This window comes from Gilbertella persicaria (genome assembly GCF_025201335.1).
Source record: "Gilbertella persicaria strain CBS 190.32 chromosome Unknown B0P05scaffold_56, whole genome shotgun sequence".
Classification (NCBI taxonomy): domain Eukaryota; kingdom Fungi; phylum Mucoromycota; class Mucoromycetes; order Mucorales; family Choanephoraceae; genus Gilbertella; species Gilbertella persicaria.
Window position 1 is genome coordinate 102,789 of NW_026252017.1, and position 17,677 is coordinate 120,465.

Consider the following 17,677-nt stretch of genomic DNA (forward strand, 5'->3'; position numbering starts at 1 on the left):
AGTTTTTAGCATCAGACCTTACGCAAAATGCTCCTCAACAGCCAATAGCTTGTTATTACTACAAGTTATATGTGGCAAAGGCCATCAAAATAAGTAAAACTAAAGTATTGTTTGACGAGCCGTCACTTAATGCACAGACCATAGCAACAATTACTTCTTTATTGTGGTGTATTTTTTAAGTCCAAGGATTGGAAAGTGTTGTTATTTTAAACCCAAGGAATGGATCAGCCTTTTGTTTACAATCAATTTTTGCTGGTTTAATTGATTATCTCAACTTTTCGCATGTCAAGTGTTCATAACAGTATGCCAAGCGATGTCTTATTAGCATATATATAAAAGGTGTTTTTATGCATTTACTAAATCATAAATAATCTATATGTGTACTTGATCTATAGAAATACATCCTCAATTCAAGCAAAAACTTTGTGCAAGCCTTCTTTTTTAGATCAAACACTTGTTAAATTGGTATGTTGTTTGCTTCTATTTATAGAATACAGCATAACGAAGTTTGAACACATAGACCATGCCTACTTCTTTATACCCTCCTAAGTCTCTGATAGTGAGCATATATGTGCATTCCGTTTCTTACAAACAGATGGCAGCAAGGAAAAGAAGAATAAAGGGATCGACATGCCCTTCAAATCATCTCGTCTATACACTGTGATTGGACAGGAGTCTAAGAAACTCATTGGCGCGGAGTAGAGGACACTTCACTTCAAGTGTTAATTAAAGAGGTAACTCAAGATTATTTCGCTCTTTCTATTATCCTTCCTCTCCAATGTCTGATATTGGTCTACCCACTGTCAAGCCAAAACATTCTCGGTCAACTTCGATCACCACGTCGAAAAAGACAACTTCCCACCAAAGAAAACCTTCTTTAAATAAACAACCATTGCCGCACCAACAGAAACAGCAACAGTTTGAATCTATAGAGAATGCTAAGCGTAGATCAACTCCTTCTTCTTCTGGAACTTTTGGTACTAAACCAGGTGGCGTCCTGAGTCCTTCTCGTTTTGTGAACTCAGTCATCCTACGTGTTCATGCCTTCTTGAACCCATCGGGTCCTCTTTTACCACACTCCAAACACGGGAACGCCTTTGGAGGAACTACAAAGCCTTCTCTTATGTCAAGTGTACTTCAGTCTCGAATTATTCGTTTCTTTGCTCTCTTTTATGTCATTTTTTCTGTGTTCTTATCACTTAATCATACATGGAAATATCTTTTATCAGACGATGGTGACATTCTTCAAAACTATAGTTATACGGATGATTTAGAAGAAACAACCACTGATGATTGGGTACCTGAAAGAACTTACGACCAAGGTAATGCATATTATATAGATTCTATTTTTCATTCAAATCTATAGATAGTCCATATTCGCTTATGAATGATATGTCGCACGGTTTAAAGATGCACAAATTATTTAGTAAAAGTTATTATGATGCAGCAAAGCACATTCAGCTTTTCTGGAAAAAAGCAGAAAACGTACCTGAAAAAGATGAAGTAACACTTATCACCACTACTACATTTGATACATGGCAAGATTTGGTTCGACTGACTATTTACTGGGAAGGTAAAAACAAAGAAATAACTTACTTATACCTGATACTGAGATATCAAAATAGGCCCTATTTCTGCTGTAGTTCATGTAGAGGAAGACGACGAAGCAGCCATTCAAAAGATCAAGCAAGAATACGAAAATACACCTGAACTTCATAGAAATGTCGATCTTCATTTAGCTCAAGTTCCCGGTTCTCAGTTGAGTGTTTTATTCCCTCGCAATGCTGAACGCAATTTGGCTCGATTGTTAGCACAGACCGACTTTATTATGGACTTGCCTTCTGGCGTCATTCCTGCTACTGATTTACGCCGTACATTAGAATCCAACAAAGAGCGCATTGATAGCCTTTTAAGAGCTGGCAATCTTTTAGCATTGCCTACATTTACATTCAAGAGCGCAGGTGTTACGCGTGATGATGTACCTTACGACAAGAATCAATTGATTCTCAAGTTGAGTGAAGAAAAGATGATTTTGGATGACAAACATTGGAAGGAGAATGAGGGTCCCACTGATCTAGAAAAGTGGATGGATGCTGAAACCTTGTATGCTGTAGAAAAATACGAATTTCATTATGAGCCTGTTGTGATTGAATCAAAGACAGTTCAACCATGGTGTTCAGAGAGATTCTTGGATAGTCGTGCTGCCTGTATCTTTTCCAGTTATTTACAGGGCAATGAAATCTATATTTTGCCTGATGACTTTGTAGTCCAAATGCCAAACCAGAACCACGAGGAAGTATCTGATTTTGATGTAGGTACCACAGTTTATCATGTAGCTTATTGAATTTCATTGTTTAGAATGTTGTTGAAAACAGAATTTATGCTAAATTCTATTGGGAGCAATGCGTTCATCATGCCAGACAATTAGACGCTTTAGGCCTTTGGAAGACACCTCGTTCTCAGCACATTCGCAGCCAATGTTCTCGCGTTATTCAAAACTGGGGTAAAGGCTTGATTGGTAAACCAGAGTAGATCAAATAAATATTAGAAAGAGTGGCTTGGTTTAAACCTGAGAGCTGGGTCCGACAGCACGCGCATTTATTAATTAAATTTATTTTAAGCTTTTCTGTTCCTTTTTCTCTTCTCTTGTAACTTGAGAATGTCTTATTCACCTCAAAATCAACAATATTATGCCCAAGCCCCTCCCCCACAAGGTGGCTACTACCCTCCTCAGCAACAAGGTGGTTATTATCCTCCTCCTCCACAACAAGGTGGTTACTATCAACCTCAGTAAGTGTGTGTATGTTGTCGAAATGTGTATTTATGATGGTCATTAGGCCTGCACCTCAAACAATTATCGTTCAACAGCAACCTCAACGCCACGACGATAGTGATTGTTGTACTGCTTGGTAAGTTGATTTGGACTATGTATAAATCAACTAAGCGTATTCTCTAGTATGGCAGGTATGCTCTGCTGTTGCCTATTCGACATGTGCACATAGAAAGCATTAGAAAATACTCTATACTCTTAATAATGATACTTATAATTAATACACACTTTCGTTCTTATAGAATAGAAGCCGAGAAAAACTCAATATATATTTTGTACCACTATATTTTAATTATGTATATCACATAAGGAGTTAAAGATAATGTCATGAAGGAATAAGGGAGACAAAGAAAGGGATGCAAGTTGATTATCTTCCCCTTCTGCTTGATAAGTATATGCCATTCATTGTATACTGCTATTTATGATTCAGGCACAATAGTTTCTTTTTAAAGCAAATTAAATGAGCAGGAAGAGATTTATTTTGTACAGAATATGGTATGAAAAAGAAAAAAGGGTATATATACAAAGGAGCTATGAACAGAATTAAGCACTTGTTGTGAACCATTGATTTAAGCATTGATACTTGGATTGACAACGTTTCAAGAGCTGCTGTGAATTGTTTTGTTGATTGTCGTTGGCTGAGTTCTGCAACATTTGTGACAAAAGTGAAGTTTTGTTTATTTCAGACAGATACAAGTGACGATCACAATGGATCTTTTCAAAGACCAAGTCATCTTTCATGGGTTGATTGTACCATTCTTCTTGGTCTTCATCAAATAGAGAAGAAGATGAGGAAGAGCAATCGTCTTCTTCTTCCTCCTCTTCTTCACTGTCATGTTCTACAGACAAAAAGAACTTTTGATGGCCTGTTTGAGGCTGGACAATATGATGCTTTTGTTGTTTGCAATGCCATGATCTCCAAGACAAATTCTCGTATCTTTTACGATCTGTATCTTCAGCTAAACAATAGGATTAATATCTGTTTTTTTTCTTACGAATGGGTTTTCTTACGTTTCTCAAGTGCCAAGCTTTGTTCAAAGTTTATCCAGTAAGGTGTTTGAGAAAGAATTCTTTGAATATCATTCATTGACATGATTTTTTTCTGCAAGAAAAAGAGAAGGGAGGGGGGTTTTATTATTATTATTGTTCACAAAAGTAAAAGAAAAAAGTTGGTTTTGTGTATTATGGAGCCCTTTATATAGTGTTCGAGAAAAAAGTGATACACTTTTTTGACCCCAAAATGCGTAATTTAACATCAGACTCACAACAAACAGTTACACCGAACTTAATAAAGACCATTACTAAAAGAAAATGACCAAGAAGTTTGCAGACAATTATAATTAGCACGCGATTTATGTAGAAAAATAAAGGAGCAACATGCACACGATAAATACAATCCTATGCCTTTACGGTTATTGTTAAATATACAATAATCAAGCCGGATTACATAATCAGAAGCATTGATGTATTGTTCATTTCCCGATCTGGACCCTTGTATAGATTTCATGCTTTTTTCTTTTTCTAGTTTGTATCAGATAAGAATATCTATCTCAAAGACATGGTTTAATGCCTGATATAGAACTTGTTTTTATATATATGTATACATGATATGCATCAACATGATGAAATAAATAGCCTCCAGCATACTGCATTGCCAAAGTATGTCTAATTAAAGAAAAAGCCCCAACAAAAATTACTGCTTTTCCTTGTTTATTGAAAAAAGTTGGGGTATACGTCTATTGTCGGGATCTCCTCCGCAAAATGTTCGAGACGTAATCTTGATATAGAAAAGTACAATCATGGCAAGCATTAACGGAGATAGACAAACCATATTTCGCCTATCAGGACTGCACATGCTCCTAAAGCAATAACCGGAAGAATGACAAGATTCCATTTCAAGAACTGAAAGTAACCCAATGTATAGATACCTTTAGTTTTAAGAATATGGTCAAACCTGCAATATATTGTGTTAATTATGTATCATTTTGTTTGAACTTACATAATACCCGCCAAGCTGCCTACAAGTGTTAGGCAAGCACCTAAATTACTACCCACGATTAAGCCTAATAAGAACCCTTGCATGGTAGCCTCTGAATGAACGTGCTGTGTGAAATTGGGGTGCTGAATGATTTGAGTAAACAAGATTGTCATAGGCTACTAAATAAATAAGAGAATCTTGGTTATTTTTGCTTACCAAGTTGTTCAATAGCTGACAAGCCAAAATGGACACAAACACCATACCGAAAACAGCAGTCGCATAATTCTTTGCAAACACAGCCATGGCAGTAGCAAAAATACTTACCCATCCCTTTTCAGCCAATGCCTCAATCAGCATAAACATTCCCAGGCTAAAAGGAAGAATAGACCAAGGCATACGCATAAATACTGCTTTCAGCGTAGGAAATCGGGCACTAAACCATTTGTAGAGCTTCTGGAAGGGTTTAATTACGTTATTGTTGGTTGTCTTAGTAGAAGTGACATTGTCTTGCACTATTTGATCTGATGATAACGATGGCTGTATACTTGATGTCCTTCTTTTCCCCAGTTGTCCTAGTGGCGTTGAGCCCAAGTCAGTTGTTTGTTCAGGAACCACACTGTCTGATGTAGATTTGTGTAACCTGGAGGGCGAATGGATCGAGTCTAAATGAATCTCTTGCGTTTGATCAAAGATCAAGACTTCATCATGCTTCGCCGTGTGTAGAACAGGACGAAGGTATCGCCGCTTGATAGGGAAAATATGACTGAATGAAATGCCTAAATCGTGTCGAATATCTCTCAGAAACATGACAAAGGCAAAAGGCAAAGTGACCATCCAGACAGGCACATTAGCAAATGAAGTGCCGACTAGAGTTGCTAAACAACAGCCTAATAAAACCAAGCCAAAAATAGCACCTTGTGGATCAATCAAGACACTTTTTGGATCGGCGTCTGGTGGTTGAATGTGTCGAGGGAGATAATAATTGCCTCGAAATAAGACTCGAAGAACAATATAGGCCAGCAAGATGCATACTACAGTGGGAAGTAGCATCCAAGCTGAATAGGTAATAAAACTGATCTTGTAAGCTTCAGATACAACTACATTAGTAGGGTTACCAATGTACAATGCCATAGAAGCTATGTTTTCGTCAGTAAATACATATCAGGTAGAGATATGTTTTTACCTATATTGGCAGTAGTAAACTCGCTCATAAGAAAAGCAGTAGGGCGAATGTCCGAGACTTTTGTGAAATAAGAAAGAAAGACAGTGCCTGTCAAGATGACCACATCATTGCTTGTCAATCCACTCATAAGACTAGTAAGAATAAAAAAGAGGGTAAATGCCAGCATTCCCCTATTGCCAGCCTTTTTGGAGACCCAAAAAGCACAAAATTGAAACACTCCTGTCATGTCTAAAGATATACAAATGTATGCCTTACTTAAATCAACACCCAGTCAATTCTCTATGTATTTACTTTACCAGGGAATAGAACAGGATCATAATAGCCCATGGCTGTATTCCTGCTGTACCCAGAAACCCTCTTCTTACTACATCAAAATCAATGGCTCGGCAAATCAATAGAATCAAGACGCCAAGAGGAGGAACAGTCGAGATATTCAGGTGGATTTTGATACGCTTAATGCGTATCTTGATTGGACGGATTACAAGTGCAATAACCAGCAAGAATATTACCAGAGTAACATAGGAGTACGCTGATAGTGAGTCTGCCATACTAAAATGATGAAAAAAAAAAAAAGAAAAAAGTGAAAATACGACTGGATTTTAATTCGATTTTTTTCATCATAATGAACTGGTTTTGCGTTGATTTAATTCTCCTTATTTCTTTCTCTTACGCGTATAAACAATGTGGTTGAGTGATAGTCAAAGTAAGCAAGTAAAAGAAAATAAATGTACTAAATAAAACAACAAGAAATTGGTGTTGGTTTGACTGCGTTTGGTCTATTCTTTATGATGATGGGTGTCATGATGTTGTTTGATGGAGGTTTAATGGCCATTGGCAATGTAAGACACGTATAGTAAAAAAAAGAAAAAGAAATAGAGTTCAAACAACACAAGTGGTAGATTCTGTTTTTGTGTGGTATTACAGCTATTATTGGACCCAGAAGTACTTTTGTCTTCTTTTCGAGAAAAGAAAAGTTGAGAGGCACCATTTGTTTCTTGGGAGGCATTTTTCTAGTCCTTTGCAAATACCCATTTTTTGGATTCTTGGTAGAAATATTTGGGTTCTTGAACTTGTTTGGGTAAAAAAAAAAAAATCCTATTGTTCCTTGTTTCATGCATTTCATGCTGATCCCTTTTTAATTCTAGTGATTTCTTCCCTGTCGTCTTTGGGTTCTTGAAAAGACTCCCTCTTATTGGCCCCATTCTTAGTCACCCTGCTCTCTCAAGAGTAAGTCAAGTTCCTTTATATCTTGCATTAACCTAGTGATAGATTGTACCTAGAGAAAGTCGTACTCGAGTGTAGATAATAAAGAGCTGTATCCATCATGTGTTCGGCTCGGATCTTGGGACATGTAGAACGTGCTTGTGGTACTGTCCTTTTTTTTTTTTTTTTTTTTTTTTTTTTTTTTTTTTTTTTTGCTGAGTTCTCCCCTTAAAACGAATTGTGCACGTAACTGAATTTGTATTGTGAATATCCCCTCCTTTTCTTTTCTTTTCTTTTTTTTTTCTTTTCTTTTCTTTTTTTTTTCTTTTCTTTCACTTTCTTCTTCTTTTTCTGTGTGTGTGCGTGTGTGTGTGTGTGTTTGCGTGTGTCTACTTATTTGTTTATTTCTTTATGTAATAAAATAAAGAATGACAAAAATTGATTACAAGATAGAAAAAGAGAGCAAAGAAGCCAACCTTCTCAACTGGATCAACCTTTGCTCCTCCTCCACTATTGAGGACATTCAGCAGCTTTCAGAACCTACCCTACTTGCCACAGTGATAGAAAGCTTATTCAACATTCAAATAGAGAAAAGGGGCAGCATACAAGACATTGTCAGTTATGTGGGTACCTTTGAAAATAACGATGATCAGGATATATTGGCTCTCCTAGACTTTATTAAAACACTTTATGAAATTCACCTTGTCAATTATACCATTTTGAAGAACAATCAATTGACATTTACAGCGTTTGTAAGTGAAATGTATTACAGTTCTTATTTACTTATTTATTTTAGTTTCATCAATTTATACCCAACACCAATCAACACGAAAAAATAGATATTAGAAATTATTTACTTTCATGGGCATCTTTTGTATTGTCTGACTATATCAACGCGTCTATTTTACCAGCCATTCTTGATTTACCAACCATGTACAGTAATGGGATTTATTTACTATCTATTTTGCACTATCACCAGCCTGCTTTGATACCAAATTTACATTTATACCTTCAAGAACCACAGGCACTTGATATTGCCATCAAACTGACCTGGGAAATTTATCATATACCCACATCACTTTTCACACAAGACACGGCCTATATCTATTTACTTCGGTTGATTGGTTCACTTCAAGTACCCAATAATGACCAGGTAGTCCAACGTCATAAAGACATTGAACGTTTCAAAAATTTAATTAAATCAACAAATGATGCAGCACCTACGCCCACTCCTATTTTCACGGATGCCGATCCCCCGCTTGAATCTCCTCAGGAACAAGAACAGCAGAACAGTACGACATTCACCTCAACTTACACGCTCCAGCAACTTAAAATTACAAAGACCACAATCACAAAATACAGTGATGGAACAGAGGTTCCGACTGAACTAGAGGAGTTTGAATCCCGTGCTTCTGCACTGGCGGAAAAAATGAATGGGCTCCAGCACCGTTTAATGATGATTGTACCCACTCGTGCCTCTACTTATTCCCCATCTTCGGTGACTTCCGACAGTATCATGGACTTTTTTTTAACCGACGATAACACCACGGCTTCTTCGTTAAGAGATAACAGTAGTCATCACAGCTTGGCTAGTAATGATGAAGCACTTCAAATGATCCAACAACAACAACAGCAGCTGATACGAGTATTGCATCCTTTGCAAGCTGCTGAAGAAGACTATGCTGCGTATGATCGGAACTTTAAATCCCTTCAGTCTGAATTCCAGACGCTCACCGATGGTGATCTGCATTTATTGCTCCATGTGTATATTATAGAGCAACTAGAGCCTACTTGGCAAGATCACCCTAAAGTTACCTGGCGCAAAAATCAGATAGAACAACTCCACCAGTCACTTTCATCAGAGTTTGAACGGTCTGAATTCACCTTGTCTAATTTTAGACGAGGCTTTGCCTTTGCTCGCATGTGTGCTTCAATTCGTCATGAGCTTGAACTGGTGCAGAATAAAATGGTCAAATCTATTGCGACACACCATGATATTCAAGACCTCGAGATACGTACGGAAAAGACAACAGATATGGTGAGCACATTGAAATCAAACTTTAACGATTTGTTGCTCTTGGCTTCTGATAGTCAACCACAAGATACAGCCTATCTTGCTAAATACGAATCCATTGAAAATAAAAACGAACTTGTCAGAGGTTGGGTAGAAGAAGTACGTGTTTGGTTTGCAGAAGCAGAACGTATTCGTCAATGGATTGAAATTCGGATGGATCAGCTCAACAACACAGTGATTCCTGAGCCCTTGTTGCTCTCGTTATCTGTCTCTCGTCAACAGGTTCAAGAGTTAAATGCAACACACTCAATACTGGAAAAAGAGATAGAGACATTCAATAAAGAAGACATGGAGCGTCTTCGGTCGCATGTCAAGACACTCACAGTCTCAGATAGACAAGACAAAGACTTGAGTCCTGCAGATACAACCACGATTGGCATTACGTTGACAACACTGAACACGCTTGATAAACTTATGAATTCGCTGCGTAAAAAGAGTTTTGATCTCCAAGTATTGACAAAGCGTGTTGATTGGGAAGAAGAGTATGTCAAGTCAATGGTCTGGCTTAAAGAAACAGACGAGGAAACAGACACTTTCTTGAAAGAGACGGCGCGATGGAGACCAGCAGAAGCTCAAAATGATGGTCAGGATAAGCGAGAGTGGCTCCTGAATAAAGAAAAGCAGAAAGGCCTTGTGGCTCAACAACTCTACAAGTTAGAGGAGAATCGAGTCAAGTTTGATAAACAACAGTTCACACCTACCGTCAAAACCTTTGAAGACTTGGCCAGTACATGCATCGAATTGCCAGATCATTTTGAGTCAAGACAGTCTGCTTGCGAACAACAGTTCGAAGACCTTATTAAACGAATCGAGTTTGCACGCAGTGTGGTGGAACAACGTCTGAGTGTCATGGACTTCCTTTATCAGACAGACACTGTCATGGACGATGGAAAAGCACTCGAGCTTGAAATAGCAGAGGCAGAAACAAAAGTGCGTTCAGGCGATAACGATCAAGAAGTGTTTTTGCATGTCGAGAATATGGACAAAAAAATTGCTCATCTTTTGACGGTAACAGCCCGCGCCATTCCTTTCCCTGTTCCAGCATTAGATCTAGACAAACCAGAAAATGCAGTAGCCAATGACGAGATCAACAATGTGGTTACTGAAAAGTGTAATTTGCTTTTGTCTTTACGGGATGCGTTATTTGAACGCCTTGCTTCGTATCGTTATGTTTTGCAATTACACCGCCAAGCGAAAGAATATTTGAGCGATGCTGCTCGTTTATGTGAATGGGCAGATGAACGGATCAAGGCAGTACGCCGCGCTAAACTCGACATGCAAGATGTGCTTGGCAGTTCATTTACAGCAGAAGACCTGCAACGCTTGGAACGAGATCGAATCAATGTGTTGAACAAGTTGGAAAATGGCAAAGAGAAGCAAGTGATTGATCTAGTACTTGACATCCAGACATTGCTGGAAACAACCGAGCCTCTAAACATGCCATCGTTTGACAGGGACAGTCTTTCAGATGTATCATTACAGCTACAAGAACATTTTGATCGTTTGCAACAGATATTAAAAGAGCATGGATCTGATTTGGAGACGATGCGAAAAAAGATGGAAGATGGCAATAATTACTTTGAAAATGCTCGGTTACTTCGTTCTTTCATCAATGAAACTCGACATTCCATGCCTGGCTTAAAGCAAACGTGTGGTTTTATGACAGGGCAATCTGAAGAACAAGACAAACGTCGATTTGAAATGTTAAACCAAGCCTTGGTCAAAATCAACCACAGTTACAAAGATCAACAGATTCATTTTGCTCAACTCAGTTCACATTATAGTGTGATGGAGCCAAGTAAGATTGAAAATATTGATGAAATCCGCGCTATGCAAACCAATCTTCAGCAAGACTGGAACCAATTGGGCAATGAAATTCGAGACTTGTCACAATTTACTCAAGTTGTAGGTGAATGGTATAATCGTCAAAGAAGGCTGAGCATGGTTGACAATGACATCCTCGCAGGCCTCAATGAGGAAATCACACGCTTGGCTAAGTCGGGCTGGACAGATGCTGATTTACAAGCAGTGCAAGACAAGATTGATCGGGCCTCCACTGTTTTGGAAGAAACGGGTAGTGTCATTCATGCTGCTGATAATAAGGAAGACCCTCTTCAGACTGCCAATTACTCTTGTGCCCGAGATAGACATGCTCAATTGAAGAATAAGGTGCTTACTGCCTCTAAAAACCTAAACGCACTCAAGTCCAATGCCAACAAAGCTATTGCTTTCAGTACTTTCCTGAGCGAGACAGACAAGGTCTTGAGTCAAGTACAACAACAAAAGGAATTGGTCGGCCGTCGTATGTCTGCTGTAGGCAATAGCGGGTTCTCTTCTCAAGACATGGGTTCAATTGATGCTATGTTTAAAAGCATACAGTCGGCTACGCTTTATTCTGAAAGAGGTGTTCAATCTTTTGCAAAACAACTCGATGTACTGGCCAAAAAAGCACAAGAATTATGTGGAGAAGGGTATGATGCTAGTTCTGTTCAGGATCCCATCAAGCGTATTCGTGATAGTCTAAACCAACTTTCCAATACCATTGGTCTTGAAAAGAAGCAAGCCATGTTCATTCGCAAGATTTATGTTCATGCTAAAGGTGCTAATGACTTACAGACCTGGATGGATCATTGCTCGAATGCTATTGCTCAGCTTCCCACAGATGTTTGTATGCACGATGAACAAGAATTACGAGATGAATTGGACAGTATTGAACAAAGGATGGTTGAAATGAGACCTACATTTCAGACATTTGAGACCATGGAAGCCCGTATTCTGTTGGCAAAGGACGGTTCTCCTCTAGACTTGTGCGAAATCAGCTTGGACCGTGATGAAATTAAGGATGCTGTAAGAGAACGTCAAGAGCTCATCATGAAGGATTGGGAAGCACTCAGGAAACAACATGCTGAGGCTCGTGCTTTGCTGGACAGTTCCAAAAAGAATGTTGAGATTGCCCGTAAAGTCAAATCAATCATGACTCAAGTAGGTGATATGAAAGACCGTGTCAGTGCTGTTCGTATCTGCAAAGCACCTTTAGACGAAGGTATTGAAAATCGTGATTTGGCCAATGTGCTCAGTTGTCCTTTGTCTTCTATCCCTGGAGAGCACAGACTTGCTTCTGCCAAAGCTGAATTAAACATTCTTGATCGTGACTTGGAAGCTAATTTGGTTCCATCTATTCAAGAATTGGATCGTATGCTTAATGTACTCGAGGATGAAAATGGAAAGGATATCTTTTCTGGCCAACGTACTGAAATCACCATTGCTATGCGAGGCTTGACTGATTTGATCAAGACGAAGCGCAAGGCCATTGCAGAAGCAGAAAAGATGGAAGGGTTTTTGACTGCGATTGAAGAATTGGAAGTTCTTTTGCTTGCTATGGGTGAAGTTGTGGCTCGCGCTGCTCCCGAGAATGCTCGTGTCGTTGACGGAAACTATAGTCGTACTGATCTTCAGGCTTTGCTGATTGATTTAGATACTCGCTATCGCTACTATGAACCCAAGATTGATGAGCTTTTTGATGAAGCCAGAGAAGTATCCTTGCGACTCATGGATGATCCTCGTGTGGTAAAATGTCTCAAGCAATTGACTGAAAAATGGGATCGACTACAAGCAGAAGCAGCTGCTAAAAAACAAGACCTTATGGCTCGTATTGGTCCTCTTGCTGATACATTTGACTCTTTGAACTTGACAGAGGGATTGCTTCAAGAAAGAGGAAGAAAGGCTGCTACATTGGCTAAACGCAAATCCAATCCTGTCCTAAGACAAGCACCTAGTCCTCAATCAAATCCATCTACTCGTATTGGTACCAAAGCGAAGCGCAACACAACAACGCCAGTTCCTTTTGCACTTTCAGCCACTGCTGCTCGTGCCAATGCTCGAAAATCCCCTGGTGCCACTTCTCCGACAGCTAAAAGATTGAGTGGAGGTCGTCTTTCACAACGTTCCCGTGCCAAAACACCCGAGACTTATGTTGCTGACCCTCAAAATGATCTGGATGTAGCTGTTGGTGATATTGTGAACGATTCGCCCTACAAGATTTTTGTAAAGATGGTACCAGGCGAAGTGGGCAAATACTGGTTTGGTGAAGTAAATCCCAAGTTGGCTTATTGCCGTATCTTAAGAAGTCGTATGGTGATGGTACGTGTGGGCGGTGGCTGGGTCGAACTCTCTCAATTTTTGAGAGATCATGCACTTTTGGAGGGAGGTAATTTTGTTTCTGGTAGACATTCAAGAGCTTCCATGCTTCCTACACCTACAGGTGTTACTCGAGATGGGTTCCTGAACACTGTCTCTGGTAGAATGACACCTCATATCAACCGCGCCAATCAAGCAGTCTCTATTCGTGGCGGTGGTGGTACACCTGTGCCTGTCTTAAGAGAATCTAAATCAACGCCTTATCGTGGTATTTCTCAAGTACCCTATACGCATGGTATCAAGGCCGGAAACAAGTTTTTGATTGCTGTAGACGGAGAGGGTAATCGTGTTGAGGTAAAGATGACCAAAGCAACCAACAAAGATACCAAATTCATTACGCCTCGACGTTTAAATATCTAAACCCCATCATGTATATTTTATCCATGTGTATATAATAAACTATAAGCTCTATGTTATTATGCTTTATGAAGATACATAATTTGACCATAAGAAAAAGCGAAAGAGAGTAAAGTACTTTAAAAGGCAGTAAAGCATTCCTAAAATATACAAATGCTATCCATACGAATCTCTGTAGAACCTCAAACAATATTCATGCTGTCACACTGTAAACACCCTTAATTTTTGTTACCACTTATTGTGTATTTCTGTTTTTATTGACAAGGGCTGTCATACAAATTTACTTGTTTCCAATTAAAGTTATTTACGCCTTTTTAGAACCACAGAGAACAAAACAAGCAAAAAATAATGATTAAAAGAACAATTGTTTTTTTTTGTGGTGAATGTCTGCTATATGAAAAAAATCAGAGATCTACCAAATCACATGAAATTGCGGCAAGACAAAAAAAAACGTTGCTTGATTACCCACTTTGGTATCTCGGTGTGAAAGATCAATGCATTGCTATTGTTTTAATTGTGATGATGTAAGTTAATTATATTATGCTACTTTTATCAATTATTTCCTTACACGCGAATCATTACTTTTTTTCTCAAAAACGTGTCTTTTTCTTCTTTATAGTTTAAGAGGTTTTAAATTTAAGGGGCAAAAAAAAAGTAGATTCTTCGGGAGATTCAAAAAAATACACCGCGCTTAAAAAATAAATCTTTTGGTATACTGAATGTGTGGAACCTAGAGAATAGGATTTCTAGATACACAACGCACAGACAAATTAGAGTCAATTGATTTCTTTGTTTTTCAATCTCTTTAGTTTCATAAATAATTGTTAAGAGATTACTTGTATTGTTGAAGCAAATTACTAGGTTTAGGCGGATATTGCTTTAATTAGAAGAGCAGGTTCTTGTTCATTCGATGGGATAGGCTCACTTTATTATGTTGTACAAACTTATTGACTCGGAGACGCAAAAAAAAAATAAAAATAATGACTTTGTGACTATTGGGAATATTTATTACAAAAATATATATAAAAAAAATCCTAATTCTATTTGACATTGTTAGCTTAGTGTAAATATATAGAGGATGTAAAGCAGTAGAAAAGAAGTTTATCGCTGCAGCGTTACATAAGATATCCAAAGAAAAAAAAGAGGCTGCATACCTTGCAGTAATAGAACAATTGTGATCAAGTTCCGAGACCCATAAGAATACCATAGTGTGACAGACCCTATTTAGTGTTCATGCATCCATTTCCTTAATCGCTATTCTCGACGCATTTTTGTCATATTCTAATGAAAAAGCTATGCAACCTTGTCTCACTATATAAAGATCATTTGCAACTATATTTTGTTTTCTTTATATATAAAGTAAAAAAATACAAGAGAGAAAGAACTAAAAAGAAGGTAATAGATAGTGTGAGTGTATGTGTGTCTATATTAGGAGGGGAACCAACCAATGCCCGCTCACTCCCACTCTCTGATTCTGCCCCTCAACCTTATTGTCGTTTTATTGAGTTTCCGACTCTTAGCTACTTTATAAAGATCCAAGATCTAAAGTGAGCTTATCCTAGTTTTATCTTTTCTTTTTCCTTTGGTTCTTTTCTTTTCAAGCTTCAAGAACTTTCCCTCTTTTTTTTTCCTGTTAGAAATATAATATGAACTCAGCTCACGACACAAAAGAATGGCATATGTCTCAAGCTCCTTTGCAAAACCCTTGTATGGCTGAAAGCCCTATTGCTCAATCACCACAATTACAACAACATTATCCCGCAACTATGGATCGTCATTACAACCAATCATTCCCTCAAAGTCCTTTGCATCCACCTGTGTAAGTAAAAAAAAAATTTTTTTTGATAGGACAAAACAGTAATCATGATCACATTTAGACACCATCAACTTTCCCCTTCAGCAAGTTTCTTACCTCCTGGAAAGTCAGAGTCAGATCCACGCTTACCTGGGTATTGTCTAAATAAGCTTTTAAAAATAACATTACTAACCTGCATATTAGAATGATGGCTCTTTCTCAACCTGGTACTCCTCGTCCTAGCCATCATCCTACAGTTACTTCTCCCAAGAAAAATAACTTTGCCACTTCTTCTTTCCATGTTGGCCCTTATCCTCATCCTGCTTTAAATCGCAAGAGAGGAAGAAGTGAACTTTTCTCAACTGAACTTGGTCCTTTTTTTAGCTCCACAAAGCCTGTTGATAATCTCTACGCATTAGACAGATCTACACTGTAAGTCTCACATATCATTTAATAATGAATTTATATTTGTGACTAAAACTTGTTTATAGACTTAACATCCGTATTCAGGCTAAAATGGATAGAGGTTTTTTCTTGGCAGATAATGATTGGACTTGTTATCGTAGAAATTATTTCCAAGTAAGCGGTGCATTCTCTATTCACGGTATGAACCATTACTACACCAACCAAGAAGCCTATTGTTTGGTTCAAGTCGACGGCAATTTCTACCCTGTTCACAATTTTTCAATGAATATCTCTGCTCGTGTCTCAAACAGCGATAAGAAGATTGAATTGGTTCAACATACACCCAAGCGTGACAAAGGCCCTCAATCAAGTCCTTCGCCAAAACTTATTGTCCCCGGTGGAAACTTGAGTATGAGCTCTGTTGGTGCAAATCAAAGTATTGTTACATTTGAAAGAATCCAATTCAAGACAGCTACCGCCAACAATGGCAAAAGAAGAGCCGCTCAACAATACTACGTCTGTTTAGTAGATCTTTATGCGGAGATTGAAGGCAACCAAAGAATTAAAATTGCCTCTTGTCAATCTGCTCCTCTCGTTGTTCGTGGTCGTAGTCCTGGTCACTATTCTGACAACCATGAACGCTTTGAAAACAACATGCCTATGTCTGCACAACCTGATGAAAGATACAGTTCATCTTTCCCAAGACCACCAATGACTCCACCTGGTGTCATGGGCCCTGACTATAGCTCACCTTATCCTTATCAAGGTTATCCTAATTACCCTCAATTCAGTCCCATGCAACCTGGAATGATGCCACCCACACCCACTGGCGGTCCTTCTCAACAACATGGCCATCCTTATATGATGCCTGGTATGACTTCAGATCCCTCTTCCTCAGAATCATCATCGCCTGATATTTATAACAATGAATTCGGTGCTGGAAACAACGGAACAGCTCCCGTATCTAATGCAAGCAACGGGTTGCACGAAGAAGCTAAAATAGGCCATCCTCAGTTACCTCATCCTACTAATATGAACATGCCAATGCGTATGGAAAACAACAACTGGAGTCGCAGTCGTATGAATTCCACTGGTAGTCACCAATCTCCTATTGCTTATGAACAACATAATTCTTATTTCTCTCAACCCACATCAAGTAGCCAGACTGTATACTCCAATTCTTCCGCGCCCTCAACACCTTATGGTGGTCCTGTTTCCAGAAAATACAGCATCCAACAAGCATCATAAATTCGGACTGTGTCTCTTTCTCTATTGCTTTGGATTTTTTTTTTTTTTTTTTTTTGTTAATCCGCCATTTTATGATCCATCATACCATTTACTTGTAAGCTTTTTATATACTTGTATTTACTACTTATTTCTACTATGTAATTCTCTGAACCATGCTAGCCTTCTCTTTTTTTTTGTTTTATTAGTTTCATGATTTGTTATATATATCTATATCTATATTTTAAAGGACCATTAATTTTACTACCAGAATAAAAACCAAAATTGTGTGTTGCACATGTCAAATTAGACTGATCTTTATATGAAAAAGTGTCATGATACACGATCTAAGGTTCAACAAACTAGTTAGCATACCTTTTTGTGCTCGTTTATACATACAAGAATTGCAGTTGTTGCACCAAATGTTGTAG

General features: G+C 38.3%; 7 protein-coding genes across 7 annotated transcripts; 5 read left to right on the forward strand and 2 right to left on the reverse strand.

The window, feature by feature from the left end:
- The first annotated feature begins 763 nt into the window (after nucleotides 1–763).
- Nucleotides 764–2,642, forward strand: B0P05DRAFT_560087 (uncharacterized protein). Its single transcript, XM_051580338.1, has 4 exons — nucleotides 764–1,322; nucleotides 1,367–1,573; nucleotides 1,626–2,311; nucleotides 2,359–2,642. Exons 1-4 carry the CDS (start codon nucleotides 779–781, stop codon nucleotides 2,530–2,532), a joined length of 1,611 nt encoding a protein of 536 aa, XP_051430571.1. The 5' UTR covers nucleotides 764–778; the 3' UTR covers nucleotides 2,533–2,642.
- On the forward strand, nucleotides 2,643–3,116 carry B0P05DRAFT_560089 (uncharacterized protein). The gene is made up of 3 exons (XM_051580339.1): nucleotides 2,643–2,790; nucleotides 2,838–2,909; nucleotides 2,957–3,116. Exons 1-3 carry the CDS (start codon nucleotides 2,660–2,662, stop codon nucleotides 3,000–3,002), a joined length of 249 nt encoding a protein of 82 aa, XP_051430572.1. The 5' UTR covers nucleotides 2,643–2,659; the 3' UTR covers nucleotides 3,003–3,116.
- On the reverse strand, nucleotides 3,095–4,351 carry B0P05DRAFT_560090 (uncharacterized protein). The gene is made up of 2 exons (XM_051580340.1): nucleotides 3,842–4,351; nucleotides 3,095–3,789 (listed from the first exon to the last, which is right to left on the reverse strand). Exons 1-2 carry the CDS (start codon nucleotides 3,921–3,923, stop codon nucleotides 3,374–3,376), a joined length of 498 nt encoding a protein of 165 aa, XP_051430573.1. The 5' UTR covers nucleotides 3,924–4,351; the 3' UTR covers nucleotides 3,095–3,373.
- Nucleotides 4,352–4,398: 47 nt separating this feature from the next.
- On the reverse strand, nucleotides 4,399–6,561 carry B0P05DRAFT_560096 (uncharacterized protein). The gene is made up of 4 exons (XM_051580341.1): nucleotides 5,992–6,561; nucleotides 5,025–5,944; nucleotides 4,830–4,984; nucleotides 4,399–4,784 (listed from the first exon to the last, which is right to left on the reverse strand). The coding sequence occupies exons 1-4, from the start codon at nucleotides 6,215–6,217 to the stop codon at nucleotides 4,640–4,642; spliced, it is 1,446 nt and encodes a 481-aa protein (XP_051430574.1). The 5' UTR covers nucleotides 6,218–6,561; the 3' UTR covers nucleotides 4,399–4,639.
- B0P05DRAFT_560099 (vesicle transport protein) lies at nucleotides 6,561–7,380 on the forward strand. Its single transcript, XM_051580342.1, has 5 exons — nucleotides 6,561–6,694; nucleotides 6,739–6,830; nucleotides 6,891–7,069; nucleotides 7,137–7,218; nucleotides 7,261–7,380. The coding sequence occupies exons 1-5, from the start codon at nucleotides 6,673–6,675 to the stop codon at nucleotides 7,291–7,293; spliced, it is 408 nt and encodes a 135-aa protein (XP_051430575.1). The 5' UTR covers nucleotides 6,561–6,672; the 3' UTR covers nucleotides 7,294–7,380.
- Nucleotides 7,381–7,622: 242 nt separating this feature from the next.
- B0P05DRAFT_591335 (uncharacterized protein) lies at nucleotides 7,623–13,825 on the forward strand (the record flags this gene model as incomplete). The annotated part of the gene is made up of 2 exons (XM_051582899.1): nucleotides 7,623–7,946; nucleotides 7,991–13,825. 2 exons carry the CDS (start codon nucleotides 7,623–7,625, stop codon nucleotides 13,823–13,825), a joined length of 6,159 nt encoding a protein of 2,052 aa, XP_051430576.1.
- Nucleotides 13,826–15,391: 1,566 nt separating this feature from the next.
- Nucleotides 15,392–17,593, forward strand: B0P05DRAFT_560102 (uncharacterized protein). The gene is made up of 4 exons (XM_051580343.1): nucleotides 15,392–15,641; nucleotides 15,700–15,771; nucleotides 15,822–16,049; nucleotides 16,109–17,593. Exons 1-4 carry the CDS (start codon nucleotides 15,469–15,471, stop codon nucleotides 17,268–17,270), a joined length of 1,635 nt encoding a protein of 544 aa, XP_051430577.1. The 5' UTR covers nucleotides 15,392–15,468; the 3' UTR covers nucleotides 17,271–17,593.
- Nucleotides 17,594–17,677: the final 84 nt, after the last annotated feature.